Below are 22,519 nucleotides of genomic sequence, written 5' to 3'. Positions count from 1 at the left end.
GCAGGAGGATTGCTTGAGTCTGGGGGGTTGAGGTTGCAGTGAGCCGAGATTGCACCTTACTAAGTACCACTTGGTACTAAAGTGTCTTCTAGACTTGAGCGTGGGCAACATAGTAAGACTTCGTCTCAAAAAAAAAAAAAGAGAGAGAGAACTAATTTAAAAGTTAAACGCTGGGCACAGTGGCTCATGCCTGTAATCTCAGCACTTTGGGAGGCCAAGGCAGGCAGATCACCTGAGGTCAGGAGTTTGAGACCAGCCTGGTCAACATGGAAAAACCTCATCTCTACTAAAATACAAAAGTTAGCCAAGCATGGTGGCGCATGCCTGTGATCCCAGCTACTCGGGAGGCTGAAGCAGGAGAATCACTTGAACCTGGGAGGCGGAGGTTGTGGTGAGCTGAGATTGCGCCAGTGCACTTCAGTCTGGGCAACAGAGTGAGACTCTGTCTTAAAAATTAAATGAAAGTTAAAAAAAGTTTCTATTATGAAACGTTTCAAGCATACATGAACATAGAGCGATGTGTTGGACCTAATGTGCCCATCGATGCACTTTATCTTCAACAGTTCCCCAGTAACCATAAGACACCTGACCCCCCAGTGACTCCCAAAGAGCCTGTCTGGCGGCTGTACAGGGAATTCAGATGCGGGCACTGAATACAAAAGCCTTCTCTCCTTCCAACTCCAAGAGTCTGATTTAATAAACGCCTTCTCAATAGGGATTTTACGCAGTATACAAACTTAAGCAGTGTTAGAATGTTCTAGAAGCCAGCATCTCTCTCCTGCTCCAGGAGACCATCCTGAATAAGAGAAGGGTTTAAAAATTCTCCTGTGCCACTAACAAGTCTCACCTTTTTCCTCTGACTTTCTGGTGGAAGGGAATTTTCTTTGATATTCCTGAGCACTGGAGATTTTGCAAGCATTCCCACGGAATTTGCAGTCGTTCTCCTGGAACCTGACTTCTTTGTCTATTCCCTTGTGGTTTTCACAGGAATGTGAGCTATGCTAATAGGAACACCTAGATTTGGCTCAGTCTGGAGAAAACTGGTTTTGAGAATCAGTGAAGTCTGCAAAAGTGTAATTTGGAAATTATTTCAGTTCAGAGGTGAGCTCTGTCTTATCTTTGGACAGTAGTTAGTAACTGGCACACCAGGAGTTGTGGAGTGTCTGGGCCTGGGCTTTCATCTTGGCCCAGCCTCTTGCTAGCAGCTCTTCAAGTGACTGGAGCTTTATGGAGAACATGCTGCAACCTGGCTTTGCTGAGCCTGCCGCCAATGTGGGCAAACCTCTGCTGGCGGGGCCCAGGGCGTGGCCCTAGGTCTCACCACCCCTCTTCCCAGCCAACTGCTTTCTCCAGCCCCCCAGGATAGCCTCTCACCCGGCCAGGCAAGCACCCCGGCAAATCTGATGCCTGGTCTAGCTTATCTTACAACACGGGTGTCCCGGAGCCCCACAGGAGCCATTTCCCTGTGTTTACCCTCCTCAGGCCTCCAGCCACCCACTTCACCCTCAGCGGATGACACCTCCCACTTCGCAGTGGAACTGACAGCATTTCCAGCTCTCCAACTCCAATCCTTCCTACCCTTCCCTTCCCTTCCCTTCCCGGCTTCCCAAGAGCCTCAGGCTCTCCAAGTGCCCACTTTTCCTGGGCTTCGAGTGTCTTGAAAGGAATCCTTCCAGATTCCCAGCTTCCTCTAGCTTGGAGTTCCTCCATGTCCATGCTCCTGACGTCGGGACTGGACACCATGCTGGACGCTGCAGGTGTTGAGCAGCATCCTGGCCTCCACCCATGTGGTCCCAGCAGTGACTTCCCAGTGGTGAAACCCAATAATGTCCTTACATTGCCGCATGTCCCCTGGGAGGCAGTCTCCCCGAGTGAGAGCCACTGCTGTGTGTGTTGGCCTCCCACCCACATACTGTCCTGTTCCCTGTCTCTTCCTTCCAGAAGCATCTTCTCCCATTGGCTTTCAGGTGCACCACCTCCTCCCACCTGTCTGACTGCCCCTGAGGCTGTCTGTCTTTAGCACCTTTCCCCAGCCTTTGACTCAGCCGGTTATGCCAGAGGTTTATGCTCAGAGGATTATGCCAGAGGGTTATGCCATTGTCCTCTTCCTTTTTTTTTTTTTTTTTTGAGATGGAGTCTTGCTCTGTTGCCCAGGCTGGGGTGCAGTGGCCGGATCTCAGCTCACTGCAAGCTCCACCTCCCGGGTTTACGCCATTCTCCTGCCTCAGCCTCCTGAGTAGCTGGGACTACAGGCGCCCACCACCTCGCCCGGCTAGTTTTTTGTATTTTTTAGTAGAGATGGGGTTTCACCATGTTAGCCAGGATGGTCTCGATCTCCTGACCTCGTGATCCACCCGTCTCGGCCTCCCAAAGTGCTGGGATTACAGGCTTGAGCCACCGCGCCCGGCCTGTCCTCTTCTTCCAAAGCCGACATTCAGCATGGGCAGAGTCACTCCATGGTTCCCAGCTGCCCTTTGTCTACCACCTCCTTTTTGACCAGAAAGCTGTCCTGAGCTCCAGGTGACCTTGGCCCCTCAAATGCAGTATATTCCAAACTGACCTGAGTCTCCCTAAAGCCAGCTGCTCGTTTCCAGTTGTCCCCACCTTAGCCGATGGCACCACCATCCACTTGGTAGCTCTGCTCAGAAATCTGGGAGTGTCCTTGGCTCTTGTCCTCCTGGGTGTTTCTTCAGTCCATCCCTTTCCCCTCTCTCCTCAGCCACCATTCTAGCCCAGGACACCACTGTCTGTGGCCCGTGCGTCGTTTTGGCCTCTTAACTGGCCCCCTGTGCTCCCTGAAGACCGCTCTCCTCACTGCAGCAGAGGGGCCTGTTTGACAGCCCGCATGTGTCCCTGTCACTCCCCTCCTCAAACCATTCACGTCCTGGCCCTGTTTGCTTAAGGAGGCCTCCCCTGGCCCAAGTGTCGGATGCTCCGCTGTGGGTTCCCATGGCACCTGGGCCAACCTGCACTGTGGGGTTTCCACCCGGCACTGAGCTGGAGCTTTCTGGTCCAGCACATCGGTATTGCTCCTGGAGGCAGGAGCTTTGTTAGTCTCTGTAGCCCTAGACATAGCCAGTCGGTGTTTGCGGAGTGAAGGAAGGAATGAATGAATGAGTGGTACTGGGCAGGAGGAGAGTGCAGATCATCATTCAGCAAATCCTGGTTGAGTGCCAGCCATGGGCTGGGCACTGGTGGCAGGAGGAAGGAGGGGCGTGGTGATGGCTGGGAGGAAGGGACTGCCCCATGTGCCGCCCTCAAGACTCGGATTGTTTCTGGCTGGCCTGGCCCTGGTCCCTATGTTGGGGATATGGTGTTGGTTGGTTGTTGGCTGTTCCACCTACAAACACCAGCTAAGGAGGCCACTGCAGCACCCAGTGGTCCTGCCCGCTGCCTTCCTGGGCAGCCCTGCCCTGGTGTCTGGTCTCTCCACGGTGGCCCCATATGTCCCTCGGGAGATCAGAAGGAATGAGCCTGCCACCCTCATGGACGGCCTGTCATGCTGGAGCCACCAGGCTGCAGCCCCGTTCACGGCTTCTGTCTTGCTGTGTATCTCTGGTCGGGTTAAAGTCCTCATCCCTGCCTGGGGCTCCCAAGAGCCCTCGGCGCTTGCCCCCTCTTCCCGCTTGCTGCACCCCCCACACTCCTCCAGTCAGGCCCTATTCTTAGGCACTCTGATTCTCTGAACACTGTTCCCTCTGCAGGAATGCCCTTCCGGGCTTTCCCAGCCTTACGGCTTTTTTCTTAATATGAGTCATGTTTGCTTCTCACAGAAAAAAACTTAAGCATGAGCCAAGCAAAAAAAAAATCACCTACAATGACACTGCTGTTAGCTTTTGGGCACATGTCCCTCCAGATGATTTTCTTTACGTATTTGTGGCCATAAGCAGTCATGTACTTCTATAGAATGGGCTCTCCCCTCAGGCTGCAGATAAACTTTCCTTCCTATATCTGGACATTTTTCCACTTCGCTGAACATCTTGCGATCCCATCATTATGCAGTCACATAGTATTCTGCTTTCCATTTGTTGATATTTGAAAGACCCGCTGAGATAAATGTCCTGGCACAAATCTTTGCTCATTGTTTATTTCCATAGAAAGTCTTCCTGCCTTCGAAGCAGCAGATGGGAGAGCACACCTTTTAAAGGCTCTTGGTCCCTGTCGCTAACTCACTCTCTAGGGGACTCCTAGTTCGCCCTTCCTTCTGTCCGGCTCTGCCATCCTCTAGCCTTGGCAGGATTTCTTACCTTTGCCACCCTGTGAGGGACGAGCGACATCCAATCAGGGTGATTCCTATTTCTCATGAAGTTCATCACTGTTTCTATTTAGTGGTTGGTTGTACTTCTTTTGTAAAATACCCTTCTTGTCCTTCGCCCATTTCTTTTCTTTTGCGGACCTTTGCTGTTTCTTATTTATTGCTGAATTAATTCACTCCCCACCTCCAGTCTCTGTCTCTCAGTGAAGTCTTCCCTTGAGCCTTTAAAGAGAGAACTCACAGGACCTGCCCTCTCAGTGCAGAGGAGGGCTTCACCCACAGGGCACTTGCCCCCTCAGCCCTGCATCCCACGTCAGGTCAGGGCGCTGCCCGCGGCAAGAAGCACTGAGGGATGGAAGCATTATGTCTGGCAGCGTAAGACAAGGAAGCAGCTCTCCAGTCTTAACCCTCATCCAAAGAGAGGGAAAAATGTGTTTGGAAGTTTGAGAGCACTAGCTGGGGTGGGCAGGGTATGGGTGCCCTGCTCAGGGTATGGGTACCCTGTAAGGTGTCCGTGGTGCTCCCCGCAGAGGCAGCTTTGTCTTCTCCAGGCAGCAGCTCTCAGGGTGCAGTCCCTGGGCCAGCAGCAGCATCGGGATACCTGGGGAAATGCGAGTCTCAGACCCCATCCAGACCCCTGAGTCAGCCACTCGGGGTGTTTGACCATCTGTGCTTTAACCTTCATGGAGGGGGATGCTGATGGCAGGCAGGCAGAGAACCAGAGCCCAGAACCCCTGCCCTGTGGCCAGAAAGGGTGCGGAGGCTGTTCCTCCAGTTGAGGGAAGTGAGAGCCGGGCATGCACTGGCCTCTGGGACAGCCCTGCATCTTACTTCTGGGTTCTGTGTCCTGCATTCCTCCCTGTCGGTCTCCTCCTTCCTGCTTCCCCGTATCTCCCACCTGCACGCTCTCCATCCCATCCCCCATCCCAGGGGCCCCGTTTGCCCCCCAAGCACCTACATCAGGCAGACCCACTGCGGCCTGTGCAGGAGCCAGGCCCCTCTGAGCTTGCCTCCCTGTCCTCCTGCTCCTTCACAAGCCCTCAGGCCTCCTGTCTTGGGGCTGATCTCCTATCTCCAGGCAGGGGCTCTGGCAGGCTCTGCCATTGGCGGGCAGGAAGAGCATCTGTAAGGAGTTTGGAGATGCGGATTCCCACGCCTGCCTGACATCCTAGGTCCCAGGCTGGGGTGTAGGGGCATCTAGGGAGCCAAGTTGTTGCCCTGAAGTCCAGATGCCCCTGGTGCAGGTGGCTTGTGGACCCTGCCTGGAGAAACAGTAACTTGGGGGCCCATTTCCACTTCTTCTCTAGAGGCCTCCTCTCCTCTGCATAACCATGGGAAGCCCCCTGTCCCTCATGCACTGGAATCACTAGGGAGCTTTAAAAACTACAGGCCGGGCGCGGTGGCTCAAGCCTGTAATCCCAGCACTTTGGGAGGCCGAGACGGGCGGATCACAAGGTCAGGAGATCGAGACCATCCTGGCTAACACGGTGAAACCCCGTCTCTACTAAAAAATACAAAAAAACTAGCCGGGCGAGGTGGCGGGCGCCTGTGGTCCCAGTTACTCCGGAGGCTGAGGCAGGAGAATGGCGTAAACCCAGGAGGCGGAGCTTGCAGTGAGCTGAGATCCGGCCACTGCACTCCAGCCTGGGCGACAGAGCCAGACTCAGTCTCAAAAAAAAAAAAAAAAAAAAAAACTACTGAGGAGGCCGGGTGCGGTGGCTCACGCCTGTAATCCCAGCACTTTGGGAGCCCGAGGTGGGAGGATCACTTGAGCTCAGGAGTTCGAAACCAACTTGGGCAATGTGGCAAAACCCCATCTGTACAAAAAATAAAAAAATTAGCCAGGCGTGGTGGTGCGCCCCTCTAGTCCCAGCTCCTTGGGAGGCTGAGGTGGGAGCATCACCTGAGCCTAGGAGGCAGAGGTTGCAGTGAGCTGAGATCCTGTCACTGCACTCCAGTCTTGGCAACAGACTGAGACCTTGTCTTGAAACCACTGAAGCCAGCTGGCAACCCCCCCCACCTCCTCCTTTTCTGACTTCATTGGTTGGGGGTGTGGCCTGGGCAGTCAGTGGTGGCTTAGAAAGCTGCCCAGGTTGGTTTGTATTGGAGGCAAAGGTGGAGGTGGGCGGTCAGGTGCTGGATGAAGCCCTTCTGATTGACGGCCTCACCCAGCGGGTGGAAACCAGGACACCTTCATCCCTCACCTTCCTCCCTTCCCACTGCCTCCAGGCACCCACTGCAGAGAGGAGAGCAGACTCTGGGGATGAAACCAGGCCTTGACTCACAAGGCCCAGCCCATAGGGAGGACAGGGCCCTTACCCCACTACCCCACGTGTAGTCCTCCGGGTGGGGTATTCATCTACCGCCCTGGCCTGTGCACATAGCCTGCATCTCCCATCTGGATTAGATCAGCAGCCCACTGGCTCCACACTGGCTCTGCCCTGCTGCCAGTGGCCACTTCCCAGGCCCTTGCCACACGGGCCACCTCTACTTTCTGGGAATACACAGGCATTGTCTCTGCCTCAGAGACTTGGCACCTGCTCTTCTGTCTGGAATGCTCACGCCAGCCACGCAGAGGTTTTGTTTAAAATATCTCCTCCGCCACGGGCCCTCCTGACCCCTGTCTTAATGCTTGTCAGTTTCTCACCACCATGTTGTCTGACTTGCCCGCAGGGATGTGACAGCTTTCATGATGGTAGCGACCGTCCTCTGTCATGCATCACCAACCCCCAGCCAAGCACAGGGCCTGACACATAGTAGGTGCTCAGTTAATGCATCAGCTCCTTGAGGACAGAGAAGGAGCTTGACCATGGGAGGCGACGGGGGCCGCCCAAGGGTGTGCGACTCCCTCGGTGTTGGCAGGCGTGGGCACATGTGGTGAGGAAGAGCATATGGCAGAGACAAGGGCCAAATGTGGGTGGGTACTCAGGGCCCGTGAGTCTTCTTGGAATGGACAGGGGATGAGGAGCCTGAGGAGGGACAGTCAGGGAGATGGAAACCTGGTGTGGTTTCCACATCCCAGAGGAGGGATGTCCCAAAGGGGTAGGCCCTACCCTAAGCTGCCGAAAGCTCAGGGGACACATCCTGAAACGGTCCCTGGAGCAGTGACCATCCTCGGGGACCAGCCAGGACCACCCAGCACCTGGGAGATGAAGCAGGGACTTGGGCCAGGCAGGGACTATGTTTATGTGTTGAGAGGAGCTGGCTGTGGCTGAGGACACAGGAACGGGGATTGGTGCTCGAGTCCTTACCGGTGTGTGACTTTCTCAAGCAGTGCTTAGGCTGCCTGAGGCGCTGCAGCCAAGGAGGCAAGTGGTCCAGGCTTGTGGATGGAGCAGAAGGATGGGGCCCGAATGTAGATGGCGCTGAGCAATTGGAGAGCAGGTGTTCAGGAGTGAAAAAAACCCAGCCAGGCTGACGTTGTGGTCAAGAATCCATATCACAGGAATCCCTGACCCCAGAGGCTGTCCCCTCTGGTCTTGCCCTTGCCATCCCGAGTCCCTCCCGTGGTGTCCAGTGAGTGGGTGTTCGCTTGTACCTGTGCTGAGTATGTCACAGAGTGGGTGCAGGGACACCTGCCAGTTTTACACTGCCGTCTGGAGCGCTTGCAGAGGCCCTGGCAGTCCCGACCTGGCCGCGCTGCTGCGCTGCTTGTTCTCTGAGCTACGATCCCAGTTCGCTCCACGTGGGCCTGGTCCTGCAGTCTTGGTGCTCTGGGTTCTCCCTTTGTCCAGGGCCCCAGAGCTGAGTCTCTTAGCCCCATGGAGTTTTATTAGAAATATGGGTCTAGAGGATCTGATGTTGGTTTTGTTCGTCAGGAAAGAGAGTGCCCCATGCAGAACTAGCTGCATGTCATTTCTGTAGCTGCTACATCAGGGCCATTCCTTAAGTGTGGGCTGGGCGTCCTGACTTCCTTCCGCGGAGGGCAGTGTGGAAAGGGGTGGGAGTCACTTTACAGCGAAGAAACCTGGCAAACTGACTGCCTCGGCCGAGTGATCAGGGTCAGCACCAGCAGCCATAAGTCACGTTGACGGCCTGTGCCCTTGACATAGTGTGATGAGAAGGGCACTCCAGCTGTGCTCTTCTGCACCAACACCCGCAGCCCCACTCCAGGCATGACAGAGACTCCATCAAACCCGATGGAGAGTCTATGGAATATCCGACCAGTCCTCAAAACCGTCAAGGTCACGAGAAACAAGAAACTGTCGTAGTCGAGAGGAGCCTGAGGGAATGTGACTACTAAGTGTCACATGGGATCCTGGATGAGGTCCTGGGGCAGGAAAAAACATGAGGGAAAGACTAAGGAAGCGGATGGGGCATGGACCAGAGTTAATGGGAACGTTCATCATCACCAGCATTCCATACTCACACGCGGTGGTACCAATAGGGAAACTGGGAGGGAGCCGTATGGGAACTTGGTATTATCCTTGTAATTTTTCTGTAAACCTAAAACTGTTCTGAAAAATAAAATTCATTTTAAAAAGAAAGTGGCAAATCTGGGTTAGGCTCTCTGCTGGATTTGTAATCTTGCTGTGGGTGAGATGGGTCTGGATGCCCCTGGCGCAGCTGCAAAGAGGATCTCTGCCGCAGTGGGGCTCCAGGCCTCCTCTTCGGTGGCCTGCTCATTGTGGTGCTCTGCTGGCTGGGGGAGTGGAGCAGTGCCGGGTGAGGCTCCGGCCAAAGCAGGTGCTCAGCAGCGTTGCAAGTGCATGGATATGCTGGGGGGAGGCGGGGATTGCGCTCTTCCCTGGGCCTCCTCACTTCCCCTTTAGTGAGAGCGTTTAGCCAAATGTCCTATGAAGCTCTTTCTGAACCCTGACCTCAGAGGCTGTTTCCTCTGGTCTTGCCCTTGCCATCCCGAGTCCCTCTCGTGGTGTCCAGTGAGTGGGTATTCACTTGTACCTGGCTGAGTGTTTCACAAAGGGGGTGCAGGGACATCTGCCCGTGACCTTGGTTCTCCCCCACTGTCCGGCGGGGCTGGGGATTCTCAGCCCCTGGCCTCTCCTTGGGCTCTCCGTCCTCTTCTGCCCCACAGCAGGGTCGGGCTGGTCTCAGGCTTGGGAAGGTAAATGGAACTGGTGCTGGGTGGTGCCAGCAGACCCTCCTGCTCTGGACAAGGAAGTGGTAGAGAAACAGCAGTGACACAAACTGGGGTCCACCAGCCTGTCCACTGCCATGGTCTTCCTTTTCCTCACCACCCAGGTCCACAGAGTGGCTGGCACCCACGGGACTGGTCATTCAGAAAGATGCTGTCCGTAGCACAGTATTTTTAAAAAATATTCCATTTTAAATAACTTTTGGGGTTATTTTAATTACAAAAATAAAACCTCTTGGCCAGGCGTAGTGACCCACATCTGTAATCCCAACACTTTGGGAGGCCGAGGTGGGAGGATTGCTTGAGCCCAAAAGTTTTAGAACAGTCTGGGCAACATAGTGAGACCCCACCTCTACAAATAATTTTAACAATTAGCTTGGGCCTGCCGGAGTGGGCCTGTAGTCCCAGATACTCTGGAGGCTGAGGTGGGAGGCTCTAGCCCAAGAATCTGAGGTGGCAGTGAGCTGTGATCACAGCGCTGGACTCTACCCTGGGTGACAGAGCAAGATCCTATCTCCAAAAAAAAAAAAAAAAAAGTAACCTGTGTCTATTGCAGAAAATGTACGTGTTTGCCAAAGTAAGAAAGTCTGCTAGCACCTGTAATCGCATTTCCCAAAGGCCTGGCAGATAAAGTACTTCCCGACCTCCCTGTCCCTCACTCGCAGACGGTCAGCTTACCAATGTCCTTGTGTTCTCCCGCACAGGACACAGCTTGGGCTATGGCTTTGTGAACTACGTGACCGCAAAGGATGCAGAGAGAGCAATCAACACGCTGAACGGCTTGAGGCTCCAGTCAAAAACCATTAAGGTAAAACCATTAAGGATCTGATCATCACCGCATCCATTCCTGCCCTAGACACAGGTCTGTGCTGAGCCCCGCCCAGCCTCACAGTCACTCTCCAAGGGACTGTGAGCACAGCCACTCCTCCTTGGGGGCTCCCATCAGATACCCTGGTCAGGTGGTGACCCTCCCAGGCCTTACATGGGTGGTTCAGGGCCAACTCCCCACCCAGGGTGCCCCCAGGTTGCATCAGCTCCCAGGCCTCCCCTGTCGTCTCTCCTGCCTGACTTGCTGTGTTCCCATCCCTGGACAGCTCCATCCACTCCCAACTTGCCCAGCGCTCCCTCTGCGCTCCCTGGGGCCAGTTGTAACCCTTCTCTCACCCAGCACCTCACTCAGCACCTACCGTGTGCCCCACAGTGACCAAAACAGACAAACTCAGTGCCCCCATGGGTCGGGGGTAGACAGTAAACAAGACAGAGGATAGCCATGTGTGACAGGCGGTTGCCGTGTGTGGAAGCTTCACAGTGGCAGGTGACTAGAGGAAGCCAACTGTGCAGCAACCCAGGGGTGGCACCTCCAGCAGGGCCATGGTGGCTTCCTGGGATGAGTCACAGGTCCTCCAGGTCACACAGATGGATTTCCTCTGTCTTCATCATCTGACCCGTGCCCTCGTGCCCTGGGGCTGTCAACCCCGAACCCCACTTAACCCCCGTCTGCACGTGTCTGCCTTCTGGCTCCTGGGTTCGTGGGCAGCTCCTGCCATCTGGATCAAGCCTCGTGTCTTTCTGACCTTTGCTCCCTGGTCTCCTGTCAGTCCTGGGTGCTGCTGAGCCTTCCCTAAGCCTCCCGTGTCCCAGGCAGGCCCCTGCAACCGAGCTTCCTGCAGCAGCCACTGCACCCACCCGCCCTCAGTGCCGGCCTTCACAGGGTACCCACAGACGTGAGAGCTTGCCGGCCAGTATCCTCTCTCTTGCTCCGAGGCCATTTGGAATGAGGTGGTCCTCTGTGAGCCTTTAGATCTGCTAGATGCTCCTGCCCCAGAGAAAGGTGCTCCCTGAGTCACATCGGTCGCCCAGAAGGGTCCCTCTTGGACCCGCACCAATGATCAGGGCCCCTGGGGAGCTGTGAAATATAGATTCCCAGGCTGCGGGGGGCCTCCTGAGTCGCTGCAGGGTCGGCCTGGGAACCTGGGTTTTTGCCTGCCCACCAAGAGGGGTCCTGTGACCTGGCAGTGGCAGCACCTTCAGCCAAGAGGTGGCCTTTGTCCCTGCCTTCAGACTGCCCCATAATCTTGGTTACTCAGGGGCCAAACCCTCGCTCAACAGCAGCTCTTCCGGACCTGCCCCGTGCTGCATGGGCGTTGTGTGCAGTGGGCTCCCCGAGGGCAGGCATGCCACTCCTGCATCCTCATATCCAGCGCAGGTCCTCAGAGGTGCCTTCCCTGGTGGGGGCTGCTGAGGGCAGCCAAGCGCCATGGGTTTCCACCTGAGCAGGGGCGGCCCTTCTGGAATCACCTCCAGCCCTGGGTGGCTTATTCTTGGCCCTGGACTCCCCATCTAGGAATTCTTTTCTCCATTTAGAAAATGTTTGAAGGTTCTTGTTTCTGAGGCAGCCCAGCCAGGCGGAGGTGTGGAGCAGAACCGTTGATTATTCCTGCGCAGCTGTTCTGTTTACTCAAATGCAAGAGCCCTGTGCCCAGTGCGTAAACAGGACTCTCTTGCCTCTCTAGGATTGATGTTGGCGGGAAAGGCTGGTGTGGCTGCCTGAGTTTGGAGCCAGAGCCTCACAGAACACCAGGGGCTCAGGCCTGGGCAGGTGTCCCTCCCCGTCATCCCGGCCATGCGTGCAGAAGCCTACCTCACCTTCGGTGGCCCTGCCCTCTGCCGGCAGAGTCTGGTTCTCAGTGGCTTCCCACCACTGTCCTAGTTCTGCAGAAACAGGCCAGCCTCATGGGGATGTGACAGCCCTCAGTAATTTCTCCCCAGGTCTCCCCAAGGCTGCCTGGGCCTGGCTTCTCTAGCAGTTCCCCTGGCGCAGCCCTGGGGTCCTCTGTGCTCCAAGTGTGTTCATTCTGCAAACCTTTATTGAGCCCCTGGCCAGGGTCTGGTGCTGGTCCAGGTACCTCGATACTGAGGGACTTCGGATCCCCTGCCCTCCCCAGTTTAAGGGTGGTTCATCTGTGCAGCGTCATAAGGGCCTGGATGGAGTTGTGCGTTCAACTCATCCTGGATTTTTTTTTTCCATGTTGGTCTGATGCCACCTGGTATCCTGCAGTTCTGTTCTGACACCAGTCACCCAGAGTTAGCACAGCCCCCGCACATTTAAGGCCATAGTCTCCAATGAGACCGCCCTCACCTCAGATGCCAGTCACCCTTTGGGGGTCCCCAGGCCCCTGCACTTCTGACCAACTGGCTACAAATTCAGAGGTTCCCGCCACCCCTTCAGGGTGCATGACTCACTAGAATGACTCCTGGAACCCACGCTTCTGATGACAGTTTGTTTATAAAGGTTGCAACTCAGGGCATGCCAAATGAAGAGCCACACAGGAAGGGTCCCAAGCACAGAGCTCACATGTCTGCACCTGGTGGGATCAGGTGCCTTGTCCTCCCTGCATGTGACCTGCGCACCTGCCGGGAGGCTCCATATAGCTTTGGTGTCTGGCATTTTTACTGGGCTCATTACGAATGCATGACCGATTGACTCTTCGGCCATGTGATGGAACTCCATCCCCAGCACCCTTTTCCCCTCCCCCACCCTGGAGGTCAGGCCGGTATCGCCCAGCTCAGAGCCCCAGCCCTCTAGTCACATGCTTGGTCTTTCTGGTGCTGGGGCCTATCCTGAGCCATCACTTAGCACAAACTCAAGTGGGATCGAAGGCCTCACGGTAACAAAGACAGAAATTCCAGAAGTTTTACAAACTCTCTCCTAAGAATCTGGGACAGAGACTAGACAAATCCTTTATGACGGACAATATGGGCTGGGGCCAAGCCTTCTGCCAGGGGCTGGGGGTCCCTGCCCCATGGTCCGCCCTCGGGGAGCCCAGCGGTGCCCACTATTCACTGTAAGGTGGTCCCAGGGTGGGCTCAGGAGCCTATAATAGTGGCCAGTGCCAGGGGAGGCTCCTTCAAGAAAGCCAGAGTTGAGATCTGGAGGAGGAGAGGGAGTTAGCCAGGCCAGGGTGGGGATGAGGGTATTCTGAGCAGCAGGACCTACAGGGGCACAAGGCAAGGGCCACATCCTAGAGGAAACCCAGTGGTCAGGCACATCCTGGGAACTGCAGGCTGGCCCCAAGCCTCTGCCCCACTCCTGCCCTGCAGGCAGGGCCTCCTGGAGCCTTGTGCTCACCCTGGGCTCTGAGGCCCCAGCCCTGCACAGACAGCCGAGACATGCCCTTACTTTCACCCTGTCCGCTCTGTCCTCTTTGGTCCTGATGTCATTCCCTTGATGGCAGAGTGGAGAGGGAGGAGTCCTGTCTCCTCATCCCTATCTATCTTTTCCCCGTAGTAGTAGCCCAAGCAGCCACAGTGGGAGTGGTCCTGCATGGAGGCAGCCGGCTGAGCATGTCCCAGATGCAGCTCGGTGTCCCTGCCGGGACGCCGCAGTCTCCGTGTGCAGCTCTGCATCACTGCCGGGTCCCGTATGCCACACACAGCCGGTGTTTACCAAAGGCTGACGGGAGGCCAGACCTTCCATCCCGTGTCTCACGTGCCCTCTCCACAGCCCCATAGAAAATGGTCCCCAGATTTGGGTTGAAGAAGCTGATGTTTCCAGTTGTGAAACAGCTCTGCCAAGGTCACGGAGGGATGGGGGGGCAAAGCCAGGGTGTGAAACCAGGTGCTCTGTGTGGCTACAGGCACTTAACGTCACCTGGAGGCTTCCCTAGCACATTGTGAGAACCAAGCCTCAGGAACCAGAACAGCAAAACTCCTGTCACCCACAGAAGCCAGCGCTGGGGACTGCAGTGCAGATAGGCAGACATTCTTCACAGCAGCGGCAGCTGCGCACTCCATTCACACAGCAGCAGTCCCCAGGTGCTTACCGTTCACCAGAGGCTGCTCTGAGTGCTTTGGATGTGGCAGGAAACACACAAGTCTGGCCCTCACAGAGTCTGTTTGCAAAGTTAAAAGTTAAATAAATAAAGTAGATGCCAGGCAGGGTGGCACATGCCTGTAATCCAAGCCATTTGGGAGGCTGGGGCAGGAGGATCACTTGAGCCCAGGAGTTCAAGTCTAACCTGAGCAACATAGCGAGACCCTGTCTCTACAAAAAAAGCTAAAAAAGTAAATAAAATATGTAGCGTGTCAGGTCATGATCAATGCAGTCAAGAAGTAAATAGGGAGAGGAGGAACTGGGCATTGATGCCAGTGGAGGGATCTGTGGCAAGCTGAGTGGTCAGGAGTTTGCTCAGCTGCCATGACAAAGCCCCACAGGCCAGGTTGCTTCAACAGAAGAAGAGTATTGACTCAGGGTTCTGGAGACTGGAAGCCCAAGACCACGGTGTCAGCAGGGTTGGTTTCTCTCGAAGGCACTGGGTAGGGATCTGTCCAAGAGGCCTCTCTCACAGCTTCTGGTGGAAGCTGGCGGTCTCTGGCATTCCTTGGCTTAGAGAAGCATCACCCCAGTCTCTGCGTCTGTCTTCACACAGCCTTCTCCCTGTGTGAGTGCCTGTATCCACATTTCCTGCCTTTCTAAATTGAATTTATTTTTTCAAAAAAAAAAAAAGCTTTTTTTTTTTTTTTTTTTTTTTTTTTTAAGGGCCTCACTCAGTCACCCAGGCTGGACTGCAGTGGTGTGATCACGGCTCACTGCAGCCTCAAACTCCTGCACTAAGGCGATCCTCCCACCTTAGCCTCCTGCGTAGCTGGGACTAGAGGTGTGTGCCACCATGACCAGCTAATTTTGTTTTTTGTAGAGATGGGTTCTTGCCATGTTGCCTGGGTTGGTCTTGAACTTCTGTGTTCAAGCGATCCTCCCACCTCAGCCTCCCAAAACAGTGGGATTACTGGCCTGTGCCACCACGCCTGGCCTAAATTTCCCTTATTTTTATAAGGATATCAGTCACATTTGATTAGAGATCACCCTATACCAGTGTGACCTCATCTTAACTGATTACACCCCCAATGACTATATCCAAATCAGGTCACGTTCTGAGGTCCCAAGGGGTTAGGACTTCGGCTATGAATTTGGATTGTGGGGTGGGGGGAACACGATTGAACCGCTCACTGGATGAATTATTGAGCATTGGCAGCCAGAAAAAGACCCGATTGAGGCCAAAGAGCAAGCGATGTTGGGAGCTTAGGAAAGAGGATTCTGGCCGAGGGGCCGGGGATCCCCAGGTCAGTGCACACCTGCTCTGCACCAGCTGCTCTGATTCTAGCCTGACTGAATGTGACCATGTCCAGAGAGAAGAGGAAAGCGGAGTTCCCATGGTCCTTGGAGACACCTGTCCTTGGGAGGCATCAGAGCTTTCCCCAGCACTTGGCTCTAGGGCGCTTCTCCTCTGGGGCTTCATCCAGGGACGGCAGTAGGTCCAGTCAGTGACAGCCTCAGCTCTGCTCCACCGGCACCAGGGTCACGGTTTGGCAGGTCCCCAAATACTGCCCCAGTCCAGACGGGTCTGCAGCAAGCCAGGGCAGGCCCGGACACTGTAGGGGAGGCTGGGGGCCCAGGCAGCCTCTTTTTCTCTGGGGACAGCACTGGCAGCCCCTGACCCACATTGTGGGGTGGCCAAGTGTCCGCAGAGCTCCTGCCCACAGGCTGATGGAGGTGCCCCGGGCCTGGGAGCAGCACGGCTTCCCCAGAGACCTCTTGGGCCCCGTAGTGACATGCTCCCTCGATTCCCACCGCTACCGGGTGGAGCTGGCCTCCAGCCCCACACTCCTCTCCTCATGGGGCTCTCCTGTTCCCCTGCTGGGCTGCCCGCTGCCCTGTGAGCAGGGGCAATGTCTGTCGTTCCTTCTCTGGGACATGATAGGAGCTTCTCAGAGGATGCTGTGTGTTCTCGGCACACAGATTCTGCCCAGTGACTCCTGAGTGGCGGTTTCTCCCTGCGTTCTGGTCTCAGTTACCTTGGCTCATCAGTTCTGTGCCCCTCCCTCAAAGGGAACGAACTCCTTTTGCACAGGTTCAAGTCCCCACCCTTCCCGGGCACACAGCTCCTGCTCCCTCTGTTCCTGCTCCCTCTTCTCCTGCTCCCTCTGCTCCTGCTCCCTCCTCTCCTGCTCACTCCTCCATATCCCAGCCTGCTGATGAGGCTGTGAGTCCTGCCAGGCTGCCCCTTCACAGGCAGAGGGGTTCTGCCGTGGTCCTTTTTTTTTATTTTTGAGACGGAGTCTCACTCTGTCCCGCTGGCTGGAGTGCAGTGGCGCAATCTCGACTCACTGCAAGCTCCGCCTCCCAGGTTCACACCACTCTCCTGCCTCAGCCTCCCCAAGTAGCTGGGACTACAGGCGCCCGCCACTGCGCCCGGCTAAATTTTTTTTGTATTTTTAGTAGAGATGGGGTTTCACCGTGGTCTCGGTCTCCTGACCTTGTGATCCGCCCGCCTCGGCCTCCCAAAGTGCTGGGATTACAGCGTGAGCCACCGTGCCCGGCCCCGCCATGGTCCTTTTTCTCCTTCTGGGCCCGTGGGGTCTGCACGGCTGTCAGCGCCAACCTGAGAAAGCACTGAAGGCCTTGTCTTGCATCGGCCTGCGGGCTCCCCTCACTGCCCTCTCCACACGAATGATGAATGTACCATTTTGACAAAGTATCCAGAAGGTTCTCTTCAGTTTTCTTTGATTTTGCAAAATAAAAATCCAAAAGGTGTTGAGTCATTTAATATTGAATCCTTGAGTGGATTTGAGTACAAACTCGGGTTCCTCCATCAGGGCTTCCGTGGCAAGCTTGCTCTTTGGCAGGGGCGTCTCGTGGAGTCTCGTGCGCTCCCAGTAGCTCCCAGCTTGCTTGCCCGCTGCAGCACGGACTTCTTTCGGGCACCAGGACCTATCTCTGGCACTGGCTCATTGTCCAGCACATCAGAGAGGTAGCCACCCACAAGCGTCAGGCCCTCAGTTGCTGGGCTTTGTGACATAGGAGTCACACTTGCCTCCTTGAGGATGGTGAGCACCCAGTGAGGAAGCGCTGCCAGGCACCCCGGCTCACGGCCCATCACGCAGTGAGCTTGCCACCATGCGGCTGCAGGTGGTGAGTGTCAGTGATGATAATCGTTCCTTGCATGAATTCTTACCACACAGTGTTGGCTTTTCCTAACCTAAAATTTAGCACCTTCCTCAGTGCTTTGGCCACGTACCTGTCCTAATCTCAGAAAGTGGTTGTGTTCTCAAGGTGTCGTATGCTCGCCCGAGCTCAGAGGTCATCAAAGATGCCAACTTGTACATCAGCGGGCTCCCTCGGACCATGACCCAGAAGGACGTAGAGGACATGTTCTCTCGGTTTGGGCGGATCATCAACTCACGAGTCCTCGTGGATCAGACCACAGGTACCAGAGGGGCCCGAGATGTGTGGGGAGGGTGTTCTCTAGGTGGGGGCTGGGTTTTCTAGGGAAGGCAGATCACTGTTTGATTTTAAATGTCATTAGTTATTCTGCAAAAGAGGACAACACCAAAATGAGAAGACGTTGACTTTGGTTTGAGAAGGCTGAGGAGGTAAGATGGCATTAAAAGAAGCTGGAGATGGCTGGGCGTGGTGGCTCACGCCTGTAATCCCAGCACTTTGGGAGGCCGAGGCGGGTGGATCATGAGGTCAGGAGATCGAGACCAGCCTGACCAACATGGTGAAACCCCGTCTCTACTAAAAATACAAAAAATTAGGTGGGCATGGTGGTGGGCGCCTATAGTCCCAGCTACTCGGGAGGCCGAGGCAGGAGAATAGCATGAACCCAGGAAGCGGAGGTTGCGGTGAGCTGAGATCATGCCACTGCACTCCAGCCTGAGTGACACAGCAAGACTCCGTCTCAAAAAAAAAAAAAAAAAGGCCGGGGATTAGGCCAGCGTTTCATGTATGGTGAAGACACCAAGAGATTCTAGCACCTTCCCTCAAGCACCCAAATTCCTGGCCTTGCCCATGAACGGGGTGAAAAGGACACTGCAGGCTGGGTGTGGTGGCTCATGCCTATAATCCCAGCACTTTGGGAGGCCGAGGCAGATGGATCACCTGAGATCAGGAGTTCGAGACCAGCCTGGCCAACATGGTGAAGTCCCATCTCTACTAAAAATACAAAAATTAGCCGGGTATAGTGGCAGGTGCCTGTAATCTCAGCTACTCGGGAGGCTGAGGCAAGAGAATCGCCTGAACCCACGAGGCGGAGATTGCGGCCAGCCGAGATTGCACCACTGAGCTCCAGCCTGGGCAACAGAGCAGGATTCCATCTCAAAAAAAATAAAGGATACTGTAGCCAGGTGTGGTGGTGTGGGCTTGTCATCACAGCTGCTCAGGAGACTGAGGCGGGAGGACTGCTTGAACCCAGGAGTATACAGCTGTGGTGAGCCGTGATCATGCCACTACACTTCAGCCTGGGCAACAGAGCAAGATGCTGTTTCTTTTTTTTTTTTAAAAAAAAAAAAAAAAAAAAAAAAGGCTGCTACACATTTGTCCACTGTGAATTTCATTGCAGGCATTTGGGGTGCAGTAGTCTGATGGCCCAAATCCCCAGAATTCGGATGCCCTTCTCTGGGGAGCACATCTAAAATGCACAGAGCACATGGCAGTGAATTCCTCTAATGGGCAGGCAATCCTGGCCACTTTGCTGGCCCTTCCATGCTGTCTTGCCATTGGACATGGGCATGGGGCTTTGTGTGACGCCATCAGGCAGAGATGAGCAGGGGACATGTGCACATCCACGGCTGTGCTCCGGCCCCACTTCCTGGCCCGCCTGCCGCACTAGGCTGGGAACCAGTGCACCACCACATCCTTTGCCAAGCCCTGCATGTGGCCCCGCCTGGGGGATGGGGAGCTCGGGCCACCCTGAGGGGATTTAGAATCGCTTAGCTCTGTTTGGGGCAGGAGCAGGAGTGTGCTGACCAACCAGGAGGGAAGAGTCCGCTCCCCAAGCCCAGTGAGGCCTGTGCGTTCGTTTTAAGGGTGGTTTTCATATTCCTCCCACACAGACTGTGCCCCACCTTGGCTGTGATGTTGAAATAACACCGAGTAGTCGGGCCACAGGAAGTCGTGCTCTGAGGTGACCTCTTTTCGGGAGAACAGCAGCACTCCCCCAACAGCCCAGAGCCTTGCCTTTCATGTGCACACAGGTGGGGCCTTCCTGGCCTGCAGGCTGGAGGGGCATGCACATCGTCCTGCATCCCCTGAGCTGCGTGCTTTGGGGTGGGCGGCCTTATCAGTCTCTCTCCCTCCTGGCCGGCTGTGGGAACCCCACCTGGCACGCACCGGCCCTGCTGCTGCCGGCCTTCCGTCCCGCTGGGGCCCGAGGAGGGGAAGGGCCCCTGTGCACTTCACGGGGGCTCTGGGGGCTGCCTGTAGCCTAGCACAGACTCGTGCCCTGGCACCCAGCAGTGCCGAAGGACGGGGCTCACTCGCACGGCCGCCTCTATTCTGTCTTCGCTCTGGGGAGAGGGTCGGGGGATGCCAGTTACTTGGTGTAAACTCCCCTGATTTGTACCAGAAGAATCTCCTGTGGTTCCTGAAGTCCCCTCACTTACTTTCAAGTGCTAGCTGAAAGAACGATCCTGTCGGTGGGCCAGTGTGTGGGTTCCTTGCCCCCCACTTTGCATTATGGCATCTGAACTGGCTGCGCAGGGCCCGGGGCTGGGGAAGCTGACCTCGCCGGCCCACAGTCCACTCTCCTCCTCCTCTAGACCCCACATGCACGGCTTTGCCTCGGCCTCTCTCTGTCCAGTACGGTCCTGATGATGGGAGCCTACACTCCACTTGGAGCCCCCAGTGCCTGAGAGCATGCCTCCAGCCACCCAACTCTCCCGGGGCCTTCCCTAGTCTCTCAGGCACACACAGGCCACAGGCAGGGGGAACTCACCTCTGCACACAGCTGCTGGGGGCATTGCTTCCTTTCCCTCTGCAAGGTAGTGTCTCCCAGGGTGTTGGGGGCACCTCAGTATCGCCCGCCAGGTCAGCTGTGAACCTCAAGGTGGCATAAGCAACCTTTGGCATCTTTGTAGAGGGGTGAAGGAGGCAGAGAAGGGAGCCAGGAGGGTCTCCCTGGCTCTGCTTCCCACCCCAGGGTGCAGAATTGGTGGGAAGGTGAGGCTCCCATCCCAGGGCTATGGCTCCCTCTGCTGGGGACAGAGGGTGCCTGTTCCTGGGACCTCATGAGGCGCAAGGCGGACAGCAGGGAAGAGAAGTGTGTGGCAAACCAGCCTGTGTGGAGTTTGCCTTCCTGCGATGGGCTTTTCAGTGTTAAATAGACGAGGATGGCTGGGCGCGGTGGCTCACACCTGTAATCCTAATACTTTGGGAGGCCGAGGTGGGAGGATTGCTTGAGCCCAGAAGTTCAGAACAGCCTGGCCAACATAGCGAGACCCCAACTCTTTTTTAAAAAAAGAGAAAAAAATCCCATCTTGAGCTGAAACAGCTTAATTTTTTTTTATTCCTTTGCTTCTGTATCCATCTTAATTGTGAACGTTATAGTGTGTTCATCTGGAGATTATGCTGTTTCTTGGACTCTGCTGTTAAATTCTAAAAAACACAAGGGGGCTGGGCGCGGTGGCTCACGCCTGTAATCCCAGCACTTTGGGAGGCCGAGGCAGGTGGATCTCCTGAGGTCAGCAGTTCGAGACCAGCCTGGCCAACATGGCAAAACTCCATTTCTACTAAAAATAGGCCAGGCGCGGTGGCTCACGCCTGTAATCCCAGCACTTTGGGAGGCCGAGGCATGTGGATCACGAGGTCGAGAGGTCAAGACCATCCTGGCCAACATGGTGAAACCCTGTCTCTACTAAGAATACAAAAAATTAGCCAGGCTTGGTGGCGGGCACCTGTAATCCCAGCTACTGGGGAGGCTGAGGCAGGAGAATCACTTGAATCTGGGAGGCGGAGGTTGCAGTGAGCCGAGATTGCACTATTGCACTCCACCCTGGGCAAAAAGAGTGAAACTCCATCTCAAATAAATAAAGTAAAATAAAATAAAATAAAGATTAGCCGGGCATGATGGCAGGTGCCTGGAGTCCCACCTACTTGGGAGGCTGAGGCAGGAGAATCACTTGAACCAGGGAGGTGGGGGTTGCAGTGAACTGAGATCGTGCCATTGTACTCCAGCCTGGGTGACAGAGTGAGACTCCATCTTAAAGACAAATTAAAAATAAAAAACACTAGGGGAAGACAAAAAAAAAAAATGCAGAGCCATCTTCAGAAAGTATACATCCATTACATAATTGAGTGAATTGATATCCCCCTGTGTTAAACAGCATCGCTCCTGCCCCGCTTGAGTTTTCTTCGTTTCACTCAGGCAGTTTGCATTTGAAAGCCACTTGACAACACCAGAGGAGCCCACACTTGCACGCATGCCTTCTCTCCGCTGTGCCGCAAGGTCTTTAGAAACAGAATGAAGCCATCTGCTTGGAGCCAGCTTCCCTACGAGCCGGCCAGCGTCAGCTCTCAGTCGTATTTGCCTAAAGTTAGATTTTCATTTAGGTTTCCAGGACTGACTAAGCTGTCATTCGTGTCGTGAGAGAGTCAAAGAAAACAGCGTCTGTCAGGGTTATGTTTTCAGGTGTTCCTTCTGAGCAGCAGCTCAGAAATGAGCTTGAGCCCCAGAATATTCCTGGCACATGTGTGTAGCGCTAGGTCTGACCTTACTAAGGCTGCTGTCTGTGTGCTCACGTGTGACCTGCAGTGTCGCGATTGTGGGGCAGCTGGTAGGACCCTCTGGAAAGTGGTGGAGTAAGGTGCCGGAAGAGACGTGGAGACAGGACATGGGGACAGTTGGGTGCCTGCTGGACAGGTCACCCACGGCTCCAGGCTGCCTGACTTTGGTCATTGTTCATTACCATGTGCCAGAGGCCTTTGCCTGGAGAAGAAACCTGACTTAAGACACCCTTTGACTGGAAGTCTTTCTTTTTCCTTAAGAGATGAGATCTTACTATGTTGTCCAGGCTGGTCTTGAACTCCTGGCCTCAGACGATTCTCTTGCCTTAGCCTCTGGAGTAGCTGAGACCACAGGCACGAGCCTTGGCCTGGCTTGACTAAAAGTCTTGAGAAGTAGGGTGTTTGGGTTGGGTTGTCTGCGGCCGCCTCTCCCACTGGGACACACCCACGACTCCCACCTAGCGACATCACTCTCAGACTGGCCCTCAGCTGTCACGTCTCCGATCCCCAGGCCTTCCCCTGACCCCATCGTGTCCTCGCTCCAAGAGAAGGAGCTAGTCCGCTGCTCAGTGTGCCCTCACCCCCATCCCCTCATCCAGTTCCCAGCCCA

At 55.2% G+C, this 22,519-nt stretch overlaps 1 protein-coding gene and 1 long non-coding RNA gene across 3 annotated transcripts in view; one reads left to right on the top strand and one right to left on the bottom strand.

Moving 5' to 3' along the window:
• ELAVL1 (ELAV like RNA binding protein 1) overlaps nucleotides 1-22,519 on the top strand; it is a 44,286-nt gene that overhangs the window by 15,278 nt on the left and 6,489 nt on the right. For both annotated transcript variants that reach the window (XM_015122716.3, XM_077979877.1), the window contains exons 3-4: nucleotides 10,055-10,158; nucleotides 17,461-17,614. In XM_015122716.3, the coding sequence (XP_014978202.1) occupies nucleotides 10,055-10,158; nucleotides 17,461-17,614 (258 nt within the window). The remainder of the gene's footprint in view (nucleotides 1-10,054; nucleotides 10,159-17,460; nucleotides 17,615-22,519) is intronic.
• On the bottom strand, nucleotides 802-21,242 carry LOC144337069 (uncharacterized). Its single transcript, XR_013409701.1, has 3 exons — nucleotides 20,945-21,242; nucleotides 2,409-5,665; nucleotides 802-1,246 (listed from the first exon to the last, which is right to left on the bottom strand). It is a non-coding gene; the product is annotated as an uncharacterized LOC144337069 (long non-coding RNA).

The sequence above is a fragment of the Macaca mulatta genome, chromosome 19 (assembly GCF_049350105.2).
Source record: "Macaca mulatta isolate MMU2019108-1 chromosome 19, T2T-MMU8v2.0, whole genome shotgun sequence".
Taxonomy (NCBI): domain Eukaryota; kingdom Metazoa; phylum Chordata; class Mammalia; order Primates; family Cercopithecidae; genus Macaca; species Macaca mulatta.
This window is presented reverse-complemented; position numbering and strand designations above follow the sequence as displayed.